At 33.7% G+C, this 19,373-nt stretch overlaps 1 protein-coding gene across 1 annotated transcript; it reads right to left on the bottom strand.

The window, feature by feature from the left end:
• Window positions 1-341: 341 nt before the first annotated feature.
• PG997_012478 (uncharacterized protein) lies at window positions 342-784 on the bottom strand (the record flags this gene model as incomplete). Its single annotated transcript, XM_066816792.1, has 2 exons — window positions 342-499; window positions 589-784. 2 exons carry the CDS (start codon window positions 782-784, stop codon window positions 342-344), a joined length of 354 nt encoding a protein of 117 aa, XP_066662484.1.
• Window positions 785-19,373: the final 18,589 nt, after the last annotated feature.

Below are 19,373 nucleotides of genomic sequence, written 5' to 3'. Positions count from 1 at the left end.
AAGAAGGTCGGAACGAGCGAGACGCTACTTGGAGCCTGTGCCCATTGCAAACACCCATCTTCTGGCTGCCCGGGCCCGGGTATCAATTACCCTATTAAGATATTACTGGGTAGACATGGACAGATTACGGCCCACTGCCACAGTGTTACTGTTCCATTTCTGGATACGACTGTACCCCTTGGTACATAACATGCAGCACGGAAAGGAAGAAGCAAATCACGATGTGCATGAAACAAGATTTGAGTATGCGAGCCGTCAAGGTATTGTCTTTTGAACCGAAACTCGGAGTATTTTACAAGTCATCTCCAGACCCTCCACCCGACTATTACTATCCTTCCACTCTAGTTAACCTTAGCCTGGTTCAGGTTGCTGATCTGCTTGGCACCGTCCTGGATCTTGCCGTTGGGCAGGGCGAAGCGGCACAGAACACCGGAGCGCTCCTTGACGCTGTTGTCGCACTTGAGCTGGCTAGTAGCAACACAGTTCAGGGCACCACCGCCTAGAAAAAAGGAGATATATGTTAGCATTGGCTCTTCTAATCTGCTACTGGAGAGGGAGAGAGTTCCGAGTGGGGTTTTGGTTACTTACACTGGGCGGGGCCTCCGGGGACGCACTTGCCGGCCTGGCCGTTGACCTGGCAGTTGTCCTGCTTCAGGGACTTGTTGGCGATACAGCAGCCGCTGGCGGCCTGGCGGGCGACATTGCGGACACCCTCGGTGTCGACGATGGCGGCGGAAGAGACGGCGACAAGGCCAAAGAGAACGGCGGTGAATGAGAACTGCATCTTGGCTGAAGTTGGAGTTTTTGTGTGTGGTATATGAACCTAGCGATTGATGTGCAGGTAAAGTGTTTTGAAGTGAAAGTGATCCGCTCAGCGGGAAAGAATAGACGAATGTAGATCTGAAGATTGACTGGGAAGACTGGCTTGGGAAGAGAAAGGAAAAGATGTGCGAACTACGGCGGCCGCGTGGCTCTCTTTATGCTTTGCGGTCTCAGCAGCACAGGTCTCTCTCTCTCGCTGGGCGTTCCCGCCAACCGCCACGCCGGCGGCAAGGAGTCCGCTTCTGAGGAGAGTTCATTCATTCTACGCTCTGCGACCTGGCGATCCTGGCCGCGGCCCCTGACCACGGAGGTGAGGCAGCTCAATCGACCAGTCAGACGGGGGCCTGTCGGTTCGCACGAGAGAAGCAGTATAGCAGCCAAGCCATTATGCGACGTTATGTCGAAGCGAGCCGAGTGGAGGCGACCAGGGGGGAGAGAGGCTCTGCTGCTTTGCAGCTTAACCTAATCCTGTGGACTAGACTGGGCTGGGTCGGGGAAACAAGCTTATCGAAGTCGGTTTTCTGGTCAATGGCCCGTAAGAGCCGGCCAGATACACACTGTGGAGCGACCAACCAAAGAAACAGCTTGGATTCCTTTTGCCGCTTGCTGCGACCAAGATTTGAGACGTCAGAAAATCCGAGGTTCGAGACGAGACGAGACGAAACGAACGGACGGACAGGGGTGGGGTGCCCCTGAAGTGCGGGTTCGTCTCGAGTTGCATCAATGCGTGGATGAAACCGTTGCGGCCAATACTAGCCACAACAAGACAGCCCGACCAATCACGGAGCGGGATCTGAAGATACAGAGGGCCTTTCCAGCTCTTGTTCGCTGAATATGCTATAAGGTTAAGTTGTAGTCTAATAACCTTCTTTAACCTACAGGACATGCTTAAAACTACCGCCCTTACTCCGGTTGCATCGTGAGATCTATCTATGGGGGAGCGATTGAGCCACAGCGGGGCGGGGGTCACTTCAACCGCCACGGATGACAAACTGGCAGACTTGACATGGTCGTTGGGATGAATAAAGTCGGTAGGGTTCAATTGGCATGTTCGCCGAACCGCTAAGGATTGATCAGCAAACTCATTGTTTTGATCGACGGGTAAATCGGTTCATCATTTGACCTTGGCAGAAGCAATTGGCTTGCCTGCCAGATCCAGCTTCGTGGTTTTCTTTTGCACCTTGGCATCCGAGTCATGTCTCGTCGCTGCTGGTTGCGTTACATCGCGGCGTAAGCTACATGTACCTAATGCTGGCTCAGGGTGGAGTCTTTTGGGGTCTCTTGGGGTCTCTGGAGGCGCCGGTGGGGCTGAGCCGCACTCTATCTTCCCGAACCGTTGCTCCGGAAGACGACGTTTCCGTTGGGAAATGTGGCCTATGGAACGGCAGGCCTTCCATGCACAGTGGGTAGGGTTGCGCTGCACAGTTGACGTGGTCGTCGCCAAGGAGCTGGACCGCCCTTTCTCGAGATGAGAGAGGCTCCCTCATTTGGACTGCTCACAGCCGCGGCAGACTAACCCACTTCGATTGCTAATGAACCTAACGGCTCCTCCTAGGCATGAGGTTAAACTACATTTATTTTAAGTTTAATTTTTTAGTGTATATTATGTGTATGTTAAACTAGTAAAGTCTATTAATATAGCCGGCTTTTTTTTACGCTTTTTTCCTTGCGTTTCTTACTTTTTTTTTTTTTTTAAGTTTATACTTTTAAATTTACCCCTCGGCCTTTTTATCCGCTTTCTCGAGTTTTTTTATCCGCTTTTTTACTTAATTATTTTTATAATATTTATTATTAAATAAACCTTTTTAATATTCTTTACTTTTTTTAAAAATCGTTAAAATATTTTTAAAGTTTATTATATTATTTTTAAATAAATTTATTAACGTGGTTTATTATTAAATCGAATATATTATTAAGTCGAACACTTTTATTATTAACCTATTTAATTAAATTTTAACGCGTAATAATTTTATAATTATAATGCTTTATTTATTTTAAAAAAAGCGGATAACTTTAATAATTTAAGCGTTATAAAACGGTTTAACCCGAATTAATTAAAAAGCTACGGCGAAACACTACGTCGTTTTATTATTTACCCTTAGCGATTAACTCTACGGCCGAACCGCACGACGCGAAATTCGATATTTAAAATATAAATTAAATATAATTAAAAAGAAAGTGCTTCGTAAATATATAATTAATTTAAATACCCGAGGAATGCTTTTAAAAATAATTAATATAGAAAATATAGCTAATCTCTTTATCGCGTCGCGCGGCGGCGACCGCGTCGGTAAGCACTAGGCTAGGCGCTTTATTAACCGTAACCCGGACCTTAAAACTAGAATAAACCGTTAGTACGACTATTAAAGAGCTCTTTATAAAAATTCGAAAGTTATTTCCGGTTAGTTTAACTTAGTTATTAATATTAAGGCTAAATACGGCATCGTTAACGAGGATATATAAAATTTCGACGAGACCGGCTTTATAATAAGTATAATTAAATTAATACTCGTCGTAATACGCGTTAATCGGCGTGGGAAGGCGAAATCGGTTTAGCTTAATAATCGGGAATAGTTAACGGTTATTAAATGTATTAATTTATAAAATTAGTGTATTCCGCTTTTTTTAATCGTTTAAAGCTAATATTACCTCGTGAATTAATCGCGTAAGAGTAGCTTACCGGGCGATTAAGTAATTAAACCGATTTTTAATAAATAAACCGATAACGAGACAGGTTTAAACTAAATTAAACACTTCGATAAATATACTAAATCGTAAATAAAAAGTCGCTACCGCCTCTTAATTCTCGACGGCTATAAGAGCTATATTTCGGCCGAATTCGAAGTATATTACTAAGATAATAATATTATTATTATTAATATACCTCTTTATTTATCGCACCTGCTTTAACCTCTCGATATAGCACTTTATTCGCCTTTAAAACGTGTTTATTCGAAGGAAATCGAGCTATTTATTAAGGCCTCGATAAATTATATTACGAAGCTTAAGTTCTTTATCGCGTTTAAAGCCGTATATTTTACTGTTTTTATAAAAGCTAATATTAAATTTAAATTTAACGTATCCGGCTTAATACCTCATTATTTAAACGAAGTAATAAATAAATTAAATATATAATTTCGAACGCTTACACTAGAGTAGTCGCGACCCGGGACTCTAAGTATATATAACCCTTAAACGCCGTTTAACTCGTAATAAACGACTAAGCATTCTATTTATATTAAAAAAGGGTATTTACTTATTAAAAAAGTTTTTTAATATTAATTTTAAATATAATAAATTAAATAGCGAAAAGTATAATCCGAATAACTTATAAAGTAATTATATTAAAAAATTAGGTCCGTACCCTTTAAAAATACTAATTTAGCCTTTTCGAAACGTCGAAAAGCTAAAAAATCACGAGTTTAACTTAAAAAAGCCTTTACTATTAAGGAATTTCAAGCGCTATAGGACGAAAAAATAAAAGGGAAGCGTTCACCGACCGGCGAAGGCGAAAATAGTAATTCGTCGAAACGACGGGCGACGGGCGGTAGGCGTTGTAGCAACTACGGCGAAACCGGTCACAATGCGCAAACGTGTAAAAAGGATATAAAATTAAGTAGCGAATCGAATAGCGAGTAATTTTAATTAATTTAAAGCGTTATAATTAAATAAATTTATATAGAAATATTAAAATATAAAAAAAGTGTCCGACTTAATAATATATCCGATTTAATAATAAACCACGTTATACGTATTTTTTAACGAGGTTCTTTTTAATATAGTTTTTTAAAACTTATTTATACTCTTAGTTTAATCGGTATATCGGTATAAAATAAGGTTCCTTTCTTTCTTTAAAAAGTATCTCGTAATTTTATTATAACGTGGTTTACCATTGAGTCGGACATATCATTGAGTCGGACACTTTTTTTATATCTCGATATTTTTATATAAATTTATTTAACTATAACGTTTTAAATTAATTAAAATTACTCGTTATCCGATTCGTTACTTAATTTTATATCCTTTTACACGTTCGCGTATTGTGACCGGTTTCGCCGCAGTTGCTACAGCGCCTACCGCCCGTCGCGCGTCGTTTCGACGAGCTACTATTTTCGCCTTCGCCGGTCGGTAAACGCTTCCCCTTTGCCTTTTCGTCCTATAGCGCTTAAAATTCTTTAATGGTAAGGGCTCCTCTAAGCTGGACTCGTAATTTTTTAGTTTTCCGGCGCTTCGAAAGGGCTAAATTAGCATTTTAAAGGGTGCGGACCTAATCTTTTAATATAGTCACCTTGTGGGCTATTCGGGTTATACCCTTCGTCATTTAGTCTACCGCATTTAAAATTGGCGTTAGAGAACTTTTTTAATAGGTAGACACCCTTTTTTTAATATAAGTAGAGTGCCTAGTCGTTTATTACGGGTTGGACGGCGTTTAGGGGTTATACGTGCTTAGAGTCCCGGGTCGCGATTATTTCGGTATAGGCGTCCGAAGTTGCATATCTAGTTTATTTATCACTTCGTCCGAATGGTAAGGTATTAAACCGGATGCGTTAAATCTAAATTTAATATTAGCTTTCGTAAAAACAGTAAAATATACGGCCTTAAACGCGATAAAGAACTTAAGCTTCGTAATGTAATTTATCGAGGCCTTGATAAATAGCTCGATTTCCTTCGAATAAGCACGTTTTAAGGGCGAATAAAGTGCTATATCGAGAGGTTAGAGCAGGTGCGATAAATAAGGAGGTATATTAATAGTAATAATATTGTTATTTTAGTAGTATACTTCGAATTCGGCCGAAATATAGCTTTCGTGGCCGTCGAGAATTAAAAGGCGGTAGCGACTTTTTATTTACGATTTAATATGTTTATCGAAGTGTTTAATTTAGTTTAAACTTGTTTTATTATCGGTTTATTTATTAAAAGTCGGTTTAATTACCTAATCGCCCGATAAACTATTTTCGCGCGCCTAGTTCGCGAGGTAATATTAATTTTAAACGATTAAAAAAGGCGGAATGCACTAGCCTTACGAATTAATATATTTAATAGCCGTCGATTATTCCCGATTACTAAGCTGGACCGACTTCGCTTTCTTACGCTAATTAACGCGTATTACGACGAGTGTTAACCTAATTATACTTATTATAAAGCCGGTCTCGTCGAAATTTTATATGTCCTTATCGACGATGCCGTATTTAGCCTTAATATTAATAATTAGGCTAAACTAGCCGGAAATAACCTTCGAATTTTTACAGAAAGCCCTTTTAGTAATCGTACCGACGGTTCATTCTAGTCTTAAGGTCCGGGTTATGGTCGATAAAGCGCCTGGCCCAGTGCTTGCCGACGCGGTCGCCGCCGCGCGACGCGATGAAGAGATTGGCTATATTTTTTTACACTAGCTATTTTTAGAGGCATTCCTCGGGTATCTAGATTAATTATATGCTTACGAAGCACCTTTTTTTAATCGTATTTAATTTATACCTTAGGTATCGGATTTCGCGTTGTGCGGTTCGGCCGTAAAGTTAGTCGCTAAGGGTAAATAATGGGACGACGTAGTGTTTCGCCGCAGCTTTTTAATTAATTCGGGTTAAACCGTTTTGTAACGCTTAAATTACTAAGGTTATCCGCTTTTTTTAAAATAAATAAAGCATTATAATTATAAAATTATTACGCGTTAAAGTTTAATTAGATAGGTCGGTAATAAAAGTGTCTAACTTAATAATATATTCGACTTAATAGTAAACCACGTTATATATTTTAATAGTTTTATTTTTAATTCTCTATTAAATAAGTCGCTAAATTCCTTATAATTATCCGGTATTTATATAATAACGTTTAATTTTAATTTTTTAATTATAATATAAACTTTAAATATTATTAACTCGCTTAAAAGTTTTTTTTATAAATATTACTTAAAAGCTAAGCTTTTTTTTAATGTATCTCACTAAAAACAGCTAGTCTTTTAATTAACTTTAAAATTACTTACTTATAATTAAAGTATCCTTAAAATTATATCGTGTTTTAATATTTCCGTAATATTATACGTAATTTATTTATAACGTGGTTTACCACCGAGTCGCTTATATTATTAAGTCGCCTATTTTTTTACTCGATTTATTTTATTAAATTTTAATACGTAATAACTTTATAATTATAATGTTTAATTTATTTTAAGAAGAGCGAATTATTTTAATAATTTAAGTAACGCGAAACCTTTTAAACCGTTTAAGTTAAAAGTACGCTGTCGTTACGTACGACGTTTTATATAAAACTTTACGCGACCGAATATATAACCGAATTTTATAACGCGATAACGTGGTTTACCACTACGCGACGTATATTACTTAGCGACGCACTTAAATTTAATTTTAATATAATTAAACTTTAACGCGTAATACCTCTATAATTATAATACTTAATTAATTTTAAAAAAGATCGAATAGTTTTAGCAATTTAAGTAACACGAAACGAAACGAATTAAATAAGTTAAAAAGTAGCAGTAAAAGCTTATAATATACCCGAATTAACTTTACGTTATCGAATTTACGGCCGAACTTTAAAACGCGAAATCCGACCGAAACGACGTAAACTAAATCCAATTAAAAAAGAGGTACTTCGTAAACATATAATTAATCTAAATATCCGAGGGATGCCTCCCGATCTCGCTAATATAAAAATATAGCCAATCTCCTCACCGCGTCGCGCGGCGGCGACCGCGTCGGTAAGCACTAGGTTAGGCGCTTTATCGACCGTAACCCGGACCTAAAGATTAAAATAAATCGTCGGTACGATTATTAAAAAACTCTTTACGAGGATTTTAAAGTTATTTCCGGCTAGTTTACGCTGGTCGCGAATATAAAGGCGAAATACGGGATCGTCGACGAAAATATCTAAAATTTCGATAAGACCGGCTTTATAATAGGTATAATCGGGTTAACACTCGTCGTAATACGCGCCGAGCGGCGTAAAAAAGCGAAATCGATTTAACCTAGTAATCGGGAATAAACAACGGCGATTAAATGCATTAATTCGTAAAGCTAGTGCATTCCGCCGTTCTTAATCGTTTAAAACTAATATCACCTCGCGAACTGGTCCCGCGAAACCGATTTACCGGGCAACTAAGTGATCAAGCCGACTTTTAATAGCTGGACTAACAACGAGATAGGCTTAAACTAGATTAAGTATTTCGATAAATACACTAAAGTGTAAACGAAAAATTCCCACCGCCTCTTAATTATCGACAGCTACGAGAACTATATTTCGGCCGAATTCGAAGTATACTACCAGGATAATAATATTATTACACTCGGTATGCCTCCTTATTTATTTCACTTGCTCTAATTATTCGATATAACACTTTATTCGGCTTTAAAGCGTACCTATTTAAAAGAAATCGAGCTATTTATTAAGGCCTCGATAAATTATATTACGAAGCTCGAGTTTTTTATTACTTTTAAAGCCGCGCATTTCGCTGTTTTTACGGAAAATAATATTAAATCCGGATTTAACGCTTTTAATTTAGTCCCTTATAATCCCAACGAAGTAATTAATAAACTAAATATATATCTCCGGACGCCTATACTTAACCTATTTCGTCCGGGGACGGCTAGTATTTACGACCCTTAAACGCCGTCCAACCCCTAATAAATAACTAAATACTTTACTTATATTAAAAAAGAGTGTTTACTTATTAAGGAAGCTCTCCGACGCCGATTTTAGATACGGTAAATTAAATAGTGAAAAGTATAATTAAAATAGCTTATAAAATAATTTTTATACGCGATAGGATACATATACTAAAAGAGGCTAATTTAGCACTTTCTAAGCGCCGGAGAGCTAAAAAGTCGCGAGTCCAGCTTAGAAAAGCCCTTACTATTAAGGAATCTCAGCAGCTACAGGACGAGAAGGCAAAAGGGAAGCGTTCAGCGCCCGATAAAGGTAAAAATAGGGGTTCGTCGAAGCGGAGGGCGACCGGTGGAAAGCGCTGTGGTGTTTACGGCGAAACAGGTCACAATACGCGAACATACGAAAAAATATAAAATCAAGCGAAGAATCGGATAGCGAATAGTTTTAATTAATTTTAAACGTTATAACTAAATTAATTAATATAAAAAGGTCGAGAAGTAAAAAAAGTGCGTCGCTAAGTGATATGCGTCGCGTAGTGGTAAACCACGTTACCCGAAATTTATAATATAAATTAAATTTAATTAAAAAAGAGGTATTTCGTAATTATATAATTAATTTAAATACTCGAGGGATGCCTTTTAATTTTAGTATTATGGGAAATATAGCTAATTTTTTTTACCGTGTCGCGCGGCGGCGACCGCGTCGGTAAGTACTGGGTTAGGCGTTTTATCGATTAGAACCCGGATTTTAAGACCCGAATAAACCGTCGATACGATTATTAAAAGGCTTTTTATAAAAATATAAGTGTTATTTTCGGCTAGTTTAAATTAATTATAAATATTAAGGTTAAATATAATATTTTAAACGAAAATATATAGAATTTCGACGAGACCGGTTTTATAATAAATATAATCGGGTTAACCCTCGTCGTAATACGCGCCGATCGGCGTAGGAAGGCGAAGTCGGTCTAGTTTAATAATCGGGAATAGTCGACGGCGATTAAATATATTAATTCGTAAAGCTAATACATCCCGTCGTTTTTAATCGTTTAAGGCTAATATTACTTAGCGAATTAAGTTACCGAATACGATTTATTAAGTAATTAAATAATTAAATCGATTTCGAATAATTAAATAAATAATAAAATAACGTGGTTTATCACCGAGTCGCTTATATTATTAAGTCGCCTATTTTTCTACTTAACTTATTTTATTAAATTTTAATACGTAATAACTTTATAACTATAATACTTAATTTATTTTAAGAAAAGCGAATTGTTTTAATAATTTAAGCAACGCGAAACCTTTTAAACCGTTTAAGTTAAAAGCACGCTGCCGCTACGTACGACGTCTTATACGAAACTTTACGCGACCGAATACACGGCCGAATTTTACGACGCGATACCCGAAATTTATAATATAAATTAAATTTAATTAAAAAGGAAGTGTTTCGTAATTATATAATCGATTTAAATACCCGAGGGATGCCTTTTAATATTAGTATTGTGAGAGATATGGCCAATCTCTTTACCGCGTTGCGCGGCGGCGAACGCGTCGGTAAGCACTAGGTTAAGCGCTTTATTAACCGGAACCCGGACCTTAAAACCCGAATAAACCGTCGGTACGATTATTAAAGGGTTCTCTGTAAAGATCTAAACGTTATTTTCGGTTAGTTTAAATTAATTATAAATATTAAGGTTAAATATAATATTTTAAATAAAAATATATAAAATTTTAATAAGACCGGTTTTATAATAAATATAATCGGGTTAACCCTTATTATAATACGCGCCGATTAGCGTAAGAAAGCGAAATCGGTTTAGCTTAATAATTAAAAATAATCGATGGCGATTAAATATATTAATTCGTAAAGCTAGTGTATCCCGCCGTTTTTAATCGTTTAAAATTAATATTACCTCGCGAACTAGTCGCGCGAATACGATTTACCGGGCGATTAAGTAATTAAACCGATTTTTAATGGCTAGACCGATAATAAAACAAGCCTAGATTAAATTAAGCACTTTAATAAGTATACTAAATCGCGAACGAAAAGTCGTTACCGCCTTTTAATTCTCGACGGCCACGAGAGCTATATTTCGGCCGAATTCGAAGTATATTATTAAAATAACGATATTATTATTATTAATATACCTCTTTATTTATCGCACCTGCTTTAACTTTTCGATATAACACTTTATTCGCCTTTAAAGCGCGCGTATTCGAAGAAAATCGAGCTATTTATTAAGGCCTCGATAAACTATATTACGAAGCTCGAGTTTTTTATCGCATTTAAAGCTGTATATTTCGTTATTTTTATAGAAATTAATATTAAATTTAAATTTAACGTATCCGGCTTAATACCTTATAACCCGAATAAAGTAATTAATAAATTAAATATACGTCTTCGAACGCCTATACTTAACCCGTCGTGTTTAGGGACGGTTAATATTTACGACCTTTAAACGTTATTTAATTTATAATAAACGACTAAGTATTTTATTTATATTAAAAAGCGGGTCTCTATTTATTAAAAAAGCTCTCTAATGCCGATTTTAAATATAATAAACTAAATAACGAAAAATATATATGTAATCGTACATAAAATAACTTTTATAGAGGATCGGATGCGTACTTTAAAAAAGGCCAATTTAGCCCTTTCAAAGCGCCGGAGAGCTAAGAAATCGCGAGTCCAGCTTAGAGGAGCCCTTACTATTCAGGAATTTTAAGCGCTGCAGGACGAAAAAGTAAAAAGGAAGCGTTTAGCGACCGGCGAAGGCGAAAATAGGGGTTCGTCGAAGCGGCGCGCGACGGGCGGCAGGCGCTATAGCATTTGCGGCGAAACAGGTTATAATACGCGAACATATAAAAAAGATATAAAATTAAATAACGATTCCGATAACGAGTAGTTTTAATTAATTTAATATATTATAATTAAATTAATTTATATAAAAATATCGAGAAATAATAAAAATAAACGACTTAGTAATATAAGCGACTCGGTAATAAACCTCGTTAAGCTTAAATTAAATTAAATATTTTAATAAGTATATTAAGTCGCGAACGAAAGGTTTATATCGCTTTTTAATCCTCGACGGCTACGAGAGTTAAATTTCGGCCGAATTCGAGGTATATTATAAAAATAACGGCATTATTACGCTTAGTATACCTCTTTACTTTTCTTATTTATTTTAGCTATTAAATATAGCACTTTATTCGCTTTTAAAGCGCGCGTATTCGAAGGAAATCGAGCTATTTATTAAGGCCTCGATAAATTATATTACGAAGCTCGAGTTTTTTATCGCGTTTAAAGCTATATATTTCGTTATTTTTATAAAAATTAATATTAAATTTAAATTTAACGTATCCGGCTTAATACCTTATAATCCGAACGAGGTAATTAATAAATTAAATATGCGTCTTCGGACGCTTATACTTAGCTCGTTACGTTCGGGGACGGTTAGTATTTACGACCTTTAAACGTTATTTAATTTATAATAAACGATTAAGTACTTTATTTATATTAAAAAAAGGTTTTTATTTATTAAAAAAACTTTTTTAACGCCGATTTTAAATATAATAAATTAAATAACGAAAAGTATATATATAGTCGTGTATAAAATAATTTTTATAAAAAATCGGATGCGTACTTTAAAAGAGGCTAATTTAGCCTTTTCGAAGCGCCGGAGAGCTAAGAAATCGCGAGTTCAGCTTAGAAGAGCTTTTACTATTTAGGGATCTTAAACGCTATAGGACGAAAAGGTAAAAGAGAAGCGTTCAGCGATCGGCGAAGGCGAAAATAGGGGTTCGTCGAAGCGGCGCGCGACGGGCGGCAGGCGCTGTGGCATTTACGGCGAAATAGGTTATAATGCGCGAACATATAAAAAAGATATAAAATTAAGCGAAAAATCGGATAGCGAATAGTTTTAATTAATTTTAAACGTTATAATTAAATTAATTTATATAAAAAGGTCGAAAAGTAAAAAAAATGCGTCGCTAAATAATATGCGTCGCGTAGTAATAAACCACGTTACCCTTTTTTTAATATAAATAAAGTGTTTAATTATTTATTAAAAATTAAACGGCGTTTAAAGGTCGTAAGTATTAGCCGTTTTAAACGAGATAAGTTAAGTGTAAACGTTTAAAGACGTATATTTAGTTTATTAATCACCTCGTTAAAATTATAAAAGACTAAATTAAAAACGCTAAATCCGGATTTAATGTTATTTTTTATAAAAATAGCGAAATATACGGCCTTAAAAGCAATAAAAAACTCGAGCTTCGTAATATAATTTATCGAGGCCTTAATAAATAGCTCGATTCTTTTTAAATAAATACGCTTTAAAGCCGAATAAAGTATTATATCGAGTAATTAAAATAAGTAAAATAAATAAAGAGGTATATCGAGTATAATAATATTATTATTTTAATAGTATACTTCGAATTCGGCCGAAATATAGCTCTTATAACTATCGATAATTAAGAGGCGGTGAGAACTTTTCGTTTACGCTTTAATATATTTATCGAAGTGCTTAATTTAATTTAAGCTTATTTCGTTATTAATTTAACTATTAAAAGTCGGCTTAATTATTTAATCGCTTAATAAATTAATTTCGCGAGACTAGTTTACGAGGTAATATTAACTTTAAACGATTAAAAACGGCGGAATATATTAACTTTATAAATTAATATATTTAATCGCCGTTATTTATTCCCGATTATTAAACTAAACCGATTTCGCTTTTTTTACGCCGCTCGGCGCGTATTACGACGAGTATTAATCCGATTATACTTATTATAAAATTAATTTTATCGAAATTCTAGATATTTTCGTCGATAATCCCGTATTTCGCTTTTATATTCGCGACTAGCGTAAACTAGCCGAAAATAATTTTAAAATCTTCGTAAAAAGCTCTCTAATAATCGTACCGACGATTTATTTTAATCTTTAAGTCCGGGTTACGGTCGATAAAACGCCTAACCTAGTGTTTATTAACGCGGTCGCCGCCGCGCGACGCGGTGAGGAGATTAGCTATATTTTTTACATTAGCGAAATTAAGAGGCATTTTTCGAATATTTAAATTAATTATATACTTACGAAATACCTCCTTTTTAATTAAATTTAGTTTATATTATTTCGGTCGGATTTCGCGTTTTAAAATTCGGCCGTAAATTTAATAACGTAAAATTAATTTAAGTATATTATAAACTTTTATTATTACTCTTTAGTTTATTTAATTCGGTTCGTTTCGTATCGCTTAAATTATTAAAACTATTCGATCTTTTTAAAATTAATTAAGTATTATAATTATAACGTGGTTTACTATTAAGTGGCTCGTATTATTAAATAGTCCACTTTTACTATTTCTCGATATTTTTATAAAAGTTATTTTAATTACGACGCTTTTAATTAATTAAATTTACTTATTATTTAATTCGTTATTTAATTTTATATATTTTTTATATATTCGCGCATTATAGCCTGTTTCGCCGCAGATTTTATAGCGCCTGCCGCCCGTCGCGCGCCTTTTCGATAAACCACTATTTTCGCTTTTATTAATCGTTAGCCGCTTCTTTTTTGCCTTTTCGTTTTATAGCTTTCGAGATTCTTTAATCGTAAAGGCTTTTTAAGCTGGACTCGCGACTTTTTAACTCTCTAGCGCTTTGAAAAGGCTAAATTAGCCTTTTTTAAAGTACGTATTCGATTATATATAAAGGTTATTTTATAAGCTATTTTAATTATACTTTTCGTTATTTAGTTTACCGTATTTAAAATCGGCGTCGGAGAGCTTTTTTAATAAGTAAACACCCTCTTTTTAATATAAATAAAGTATTTAATTATTTATTAAAGATTAAACGGCGTTTAAAAATCGTAAGTATTAACCGTTTTTAAACGAGATAGGTTAAATATAAGCGTCCGGAAACGTATATTTAATTTATTAATTACTTTATTCGAATTATAAGGTATTAAACCGGATACGTTAAATTTAAATTTAATATTAGTTTTTATAAAAATAGCGAAATATATAGCTTTAAACGCGATAAAGAACTCGAGCTTCGTAATGTAATTTATCGAGGCCTTAATAAATAGCTCGATTTCTTTTAAATAAATACGCTTTAAAAGCGAATAAAGTATTATATTAAGAGGTTAAAATAAGTGCGATAAATAAGGAGGTATATTAATTATAATAATGTCGTTATTTTAGTAGTATACTTCGAATTCGGCCGAAATATAGCTCTCGTGGCCGTCGAAAATTAAGAGGCGGTAGTGATTTTTCGTTTACGATCTGGTATATTTATCGAAGTGTTTAATTTAGTCTAGGCTTGTTTTATTATTAGTTTATTTATTAAAAGTCGGTTTAATCACTTAATCGCCCGGTAAATCGTATTCGGTGGCTTAGTTCGCTAGGTAATATTAACTTTAAACGATTAAAAACGGCGGGATATATTAGCTTTACGAATTAATGCATTTAATCGCCGTCGACTATTCTCGATTATTAAACTAAACTGATTTCGCTTTTTTACGTTAATCGGCGCGTATTACGACGAGGGTTAACCCGATTATATTTATTATAAAGCCGGTTTTATTAAAATTTTATATATTCTCGTTAACGATACCGTATTTAACTTTAATATTCGCGACTAGTTTAAACTAACCGGAAATAACGTCTAGATTTTTACAAAGAGCCCTTTAATAATCGTACCGACGGTTTATTCGGGTCTTAAAATCCGGGTTCCGGTTAATAAAACGCTTAACCCAGTGCTTATTAACGCGCTCGCCGTCGCGCGACGCGGTGAGGAAATTAGCTATATTTTTTACACCAGCGATTTTAGGAAATATCCCGCGGGTATTTAAATTAATTATATATTTACGAAGTACCTTTTTTTTATTCGTATTTAATTTATACCGTAAATATTAAATATCGCGTCGTAAGGTTCGGCCGTGGATTTAATAACGTAAAGTAGTTTTAAAAACGTCGTATACTTTTATAATATCTCTTTTACTTAATAAATTTAAAGGCTTTCGTATCGCTTAAATAATTAAATCGATCCGGTCTTTTTAACTTAAATTAAGTATTATAATTATAAAGTTATTACGCGTTAAAATTTAATTAGGGTCGAGAAGTAATAAGGGTGAACCACTTAATAATATAGGCCACTTAATAATAAACCACGTTAAAGGTATTACGCGTTAAAATTTAATTATATTAAAATTAAATTTAAGTGCGTCGTTAAGTAATATACGTCGCGTAGTAATAAACCACGTTATTATATATTATAATTAATCGTATTAATTTTATAATTGTTTTTTTTAAATAATATTTCTTAAGCTATTTAAAAAAAATTTATTAATAAATAAGCTTTCCGGGGGTTAAATATAAACGTTTTAATTTTTTTAATTAAGTAATCTAAGTATAAATACGTAATAAGCGTCTACTTAATTCGTTAGGGAAATCATTCGTTCGCGAGTTTTTCTTTAAAATATTTTATATATTCGTCGTGTATATATAAAATTTAAAAAAATATAAAGTATATATTATTAATAAGCGAAACCCGAAGGTCGTTTTTAATAACGTAATTAGCGTAAATTCTTTTATCGAATTTTTTCGTAATAAATTACTGCCGTTCTATTTTTAATTCTAGGCAAGGCACTTTTAAAATAGCGATCTATTTATTAATATCGAGGTTTCGAAATTTAAATAACTCGGTTATAAAATTACTCGGTAATATTCCGATAAATCGTTCGGGGTCGTCCGTTTATTTTTTAATGCCGTTGGTATTCGAGCCGAAGTCGTTAAAATTCGTTTCGTATATACGGCGCATTATAGCGACGGTCCTATATTTACCGTTTTTTTTCTCCGTAGTTTTTTAAGGAATTATCCGGTTCCTTTTTTATTTACTAAATAAATAATATAACCATCGTCGTAGTAGGCTATTTAAAAAAGGTTACTATATAATACTTCTTCGTTCCCTTTAATAATTATTATAACTGGTTTTTTTAATAGCGTTAATATATCGTTCTTCGAGTATTAGTTTAAAGGTTTTCTTACTTCGGTAATCCTTAGCGTAGTATCCTTTTTTTAAATAATTATAATAAGTAATGTTCTATTTTTTATTATTTTTATTATATTAAATTACGTCGAGGTTTATAGGTTCGTTATAATAATTAAAGGAAATCTTTTTCGATACTTATCGTTAAATAAGTCGTTTATTATTAACCCTTAATTTATTATTATTAACTCGAATTCCTTAATATCCCCGTCGCTCGAGGCGTCGTTCGTATAGCCGGTTATTAATTTTAATAATCCTTTTAACGTAGTTATCGAAGTTATCCGGTTTATTCTCCCAGTTTATTTCGTTTTTTATTTCTTCTCGCAGCCCGGCGTAAAAAAGTATTATTAAAACGTTATCGTCGTTTTATTCCGTCTTAAAAAGGATTTGTTTAAACTTAGCGGCGTATTAAAATACCGATCCCTTTTATTTAAACTATATAAATATTCGCTTTATAGTTCGGATTTTATCGGGATTTTTAAAAATAGCCTTTAGTTTCTTTTTAAACCCGGCGTAACTGTGGAAAAGTCTTTTAATATCGTTTTTTTAATCGTTCTTATCGGGGTTATTTAAATAATCGCGTATAATTAATTCGAACTATATAAATAACGTGGTTTACCACCGAGCGTATTATATTACCGAGCGCATTACTTTTTTATATTTTAACACTTTTATATAAATTAATTTAATTATAACGTATTAAATTAATTAAAATTATTCGCTATTCGAATCGCTAACGTGGTTTACTATTAAATTAAACATATTATTAAATCGGACACTTTTTTTATATCTCGATACTTCTATATAAATTTATTTAATTATAACGTTTTAAATTAATTAAAATTACTCGCTATTCGATTTACTACTTAATTTTATATCCTTTTTATACGTTTACGCATTGTGACCGGTTTCGCCGTAGTTACTACAGCGCTTACCGCCCGTCGCGCGTCGTTTCGACGAGCTATTATTTTCGCTTTCGCCGGTCAATAAACGCTTCCCTTTTACCTTTTCGTCCTATAGCGCTTGAGATTCTTTAATAATAAGGGCTCCTCTAAGCTGGACTTGTAATTTTTTAGTTTTCCGGCGTTTCGAAAAGGCTAAATTAGCATTTTAAAGGGTGCGGACTTAATTTTTTAATATAGTTACTTTATAAGCTATTCGGGTTATACCCTTCGCTATTTAATTTACCGTATTTAAAATTAGTATTAAAGAATTTTTTTAATAAGTAAATATTTTTTTTTTAATATAAATAAAGTATTTAGTCGTTTATTATAAGTTAAACGGCGTTTAAGGGTTATACGTGCTTAAAGTCCCGGGTCGCGACTGCTTCGATATAAGCGTTTAAAGTTACATATCCAGCTTATTTATTACTTCGTTCGGATAGTAAGGTATTAAGCCGGATGCGTTAAATTTAAATTTAATATTAATTTTCGTAAAAACAGTAAAATATGCGGCTTTAAACGCGATAAAGAACTTAAGCTTCGTAATATAATTTATCGAAGCCTTAATAAATAGCTCGATTTCCTTCGAATAAGTACGTTTTAAAAGCGAATAAAGTGCTATATCGAGAGGTTAAAACAGGTGCGATAAATAAGGAGGTATACTAATAATAATAATATTATTATCTTAATAATATACCTTAAATTCGGCCGAAATATAGCTCTCGTAGCCGTTAAAAATTAAAAGGCGGTAACGATTTTTTATTTACGATCTAGTATATTTATCGAAGTATTTAATTTAGTTTAAACTTATTTCGTTATCGGTCTATTTATTAAAAATCGGTTTAATTACTTAATCGCCCGGTAAACTATTTTCGCGCGACTAGTTCGCGAGGTAATATTAATTTTAAACGATTAAAAAGGCGGAATATATTAGCTTTACAAATTAATACATTTAATAACCGTCGATTATTCTCGATTATTAAACTGGACTAATTTCGCTTTCTTACGCCGATTAACGCGTGTTACGACGAGTATTAACCCGATTATATTTATTATAAAGCTGGTTTTGTCGAAATTCTATATATTCTCGTTAATAATGCCGTATTTAGCCTTAATATTAATAATTAAGCTAAACTAGCCGGAAATAACCTTCGGATTTTTACAGAAAGCTTTTTAATAATCGTACCGACGGTTTATTTTAATCTTAAGGTCCGGGTTACGGTCGATAAAGCGCCTAGCTTAGTGCTTACCGACGCGGTCGCCGCCGCGCGACGCGATAAAGAGATTAGCTATATTTTCTACACTAGCTATTTTTAAAGGTATTTTTCGAATATTTAAATTAATTATATACTTATAAAACACCTCTTTTTTAATCATATTTAATTTATATTTTAAATATCGAATTTCGCGTTATACGATTCGGCCGTAAAGTTAATCGCTAAAGGTAAATAATAAAACGACGTAGTGTTTCGCCGCAGCTCTTTAATTAATTCGGGTTAGACCGTTTCGTAACGTTTAAATTACTAAGGTTATCCGCTTTTTTTAAAATAAATAAAATATTATAATTATAAAATTATTACGTATTAAAGTTTAATTAAATAGGTCGATAATAAAAGTGTTCGACTTAATAATATATCCGATTTAATAATAAACCACGTTACTTAATTTTACCTCTTTTTTATATATTCGCGTATTATAGCCAGTTTCGCCGTAAATGCCACAGCGCTTAACGCTTATCGCGCGCCTCTTCGATAAACCCTTATCATCGCCTTTATTAGTCGTTATACGCTTCCTTTTTACCTTTTTATCTTATAGCTTTTAAGATTTTTTAATAATAAGGGCTCCTTTAAATTAAACTCGCGATTTTTTAGCTTTTCGGCGCTTAAAAAAGGCTAAATTAGTATTTTAAAAAGTATAAACTTATTTACGTATAATAGTTATT

Source organism: Apiospora hydei (genome assembly GCF_038363865.1).
Source record: "Apiospora hydei strain CBS 114990 chromosome Unknown utg000009l_segment0_segment0, whole genome shotgun sequence".
In the NCBI taxonomy this organism is placed as follows: domain Eukaryota; kingdom Fungi; phylum Ascomycota; class Sordariomycetes; order Amphisphaeriales; family Apiosporaceae; genus Apiospora; species Apiospora hydei.
Note: the sequence above shows the minus strand (reverse complement) of the source record. Positions and strands in the feature narration are given on the sequence as shown.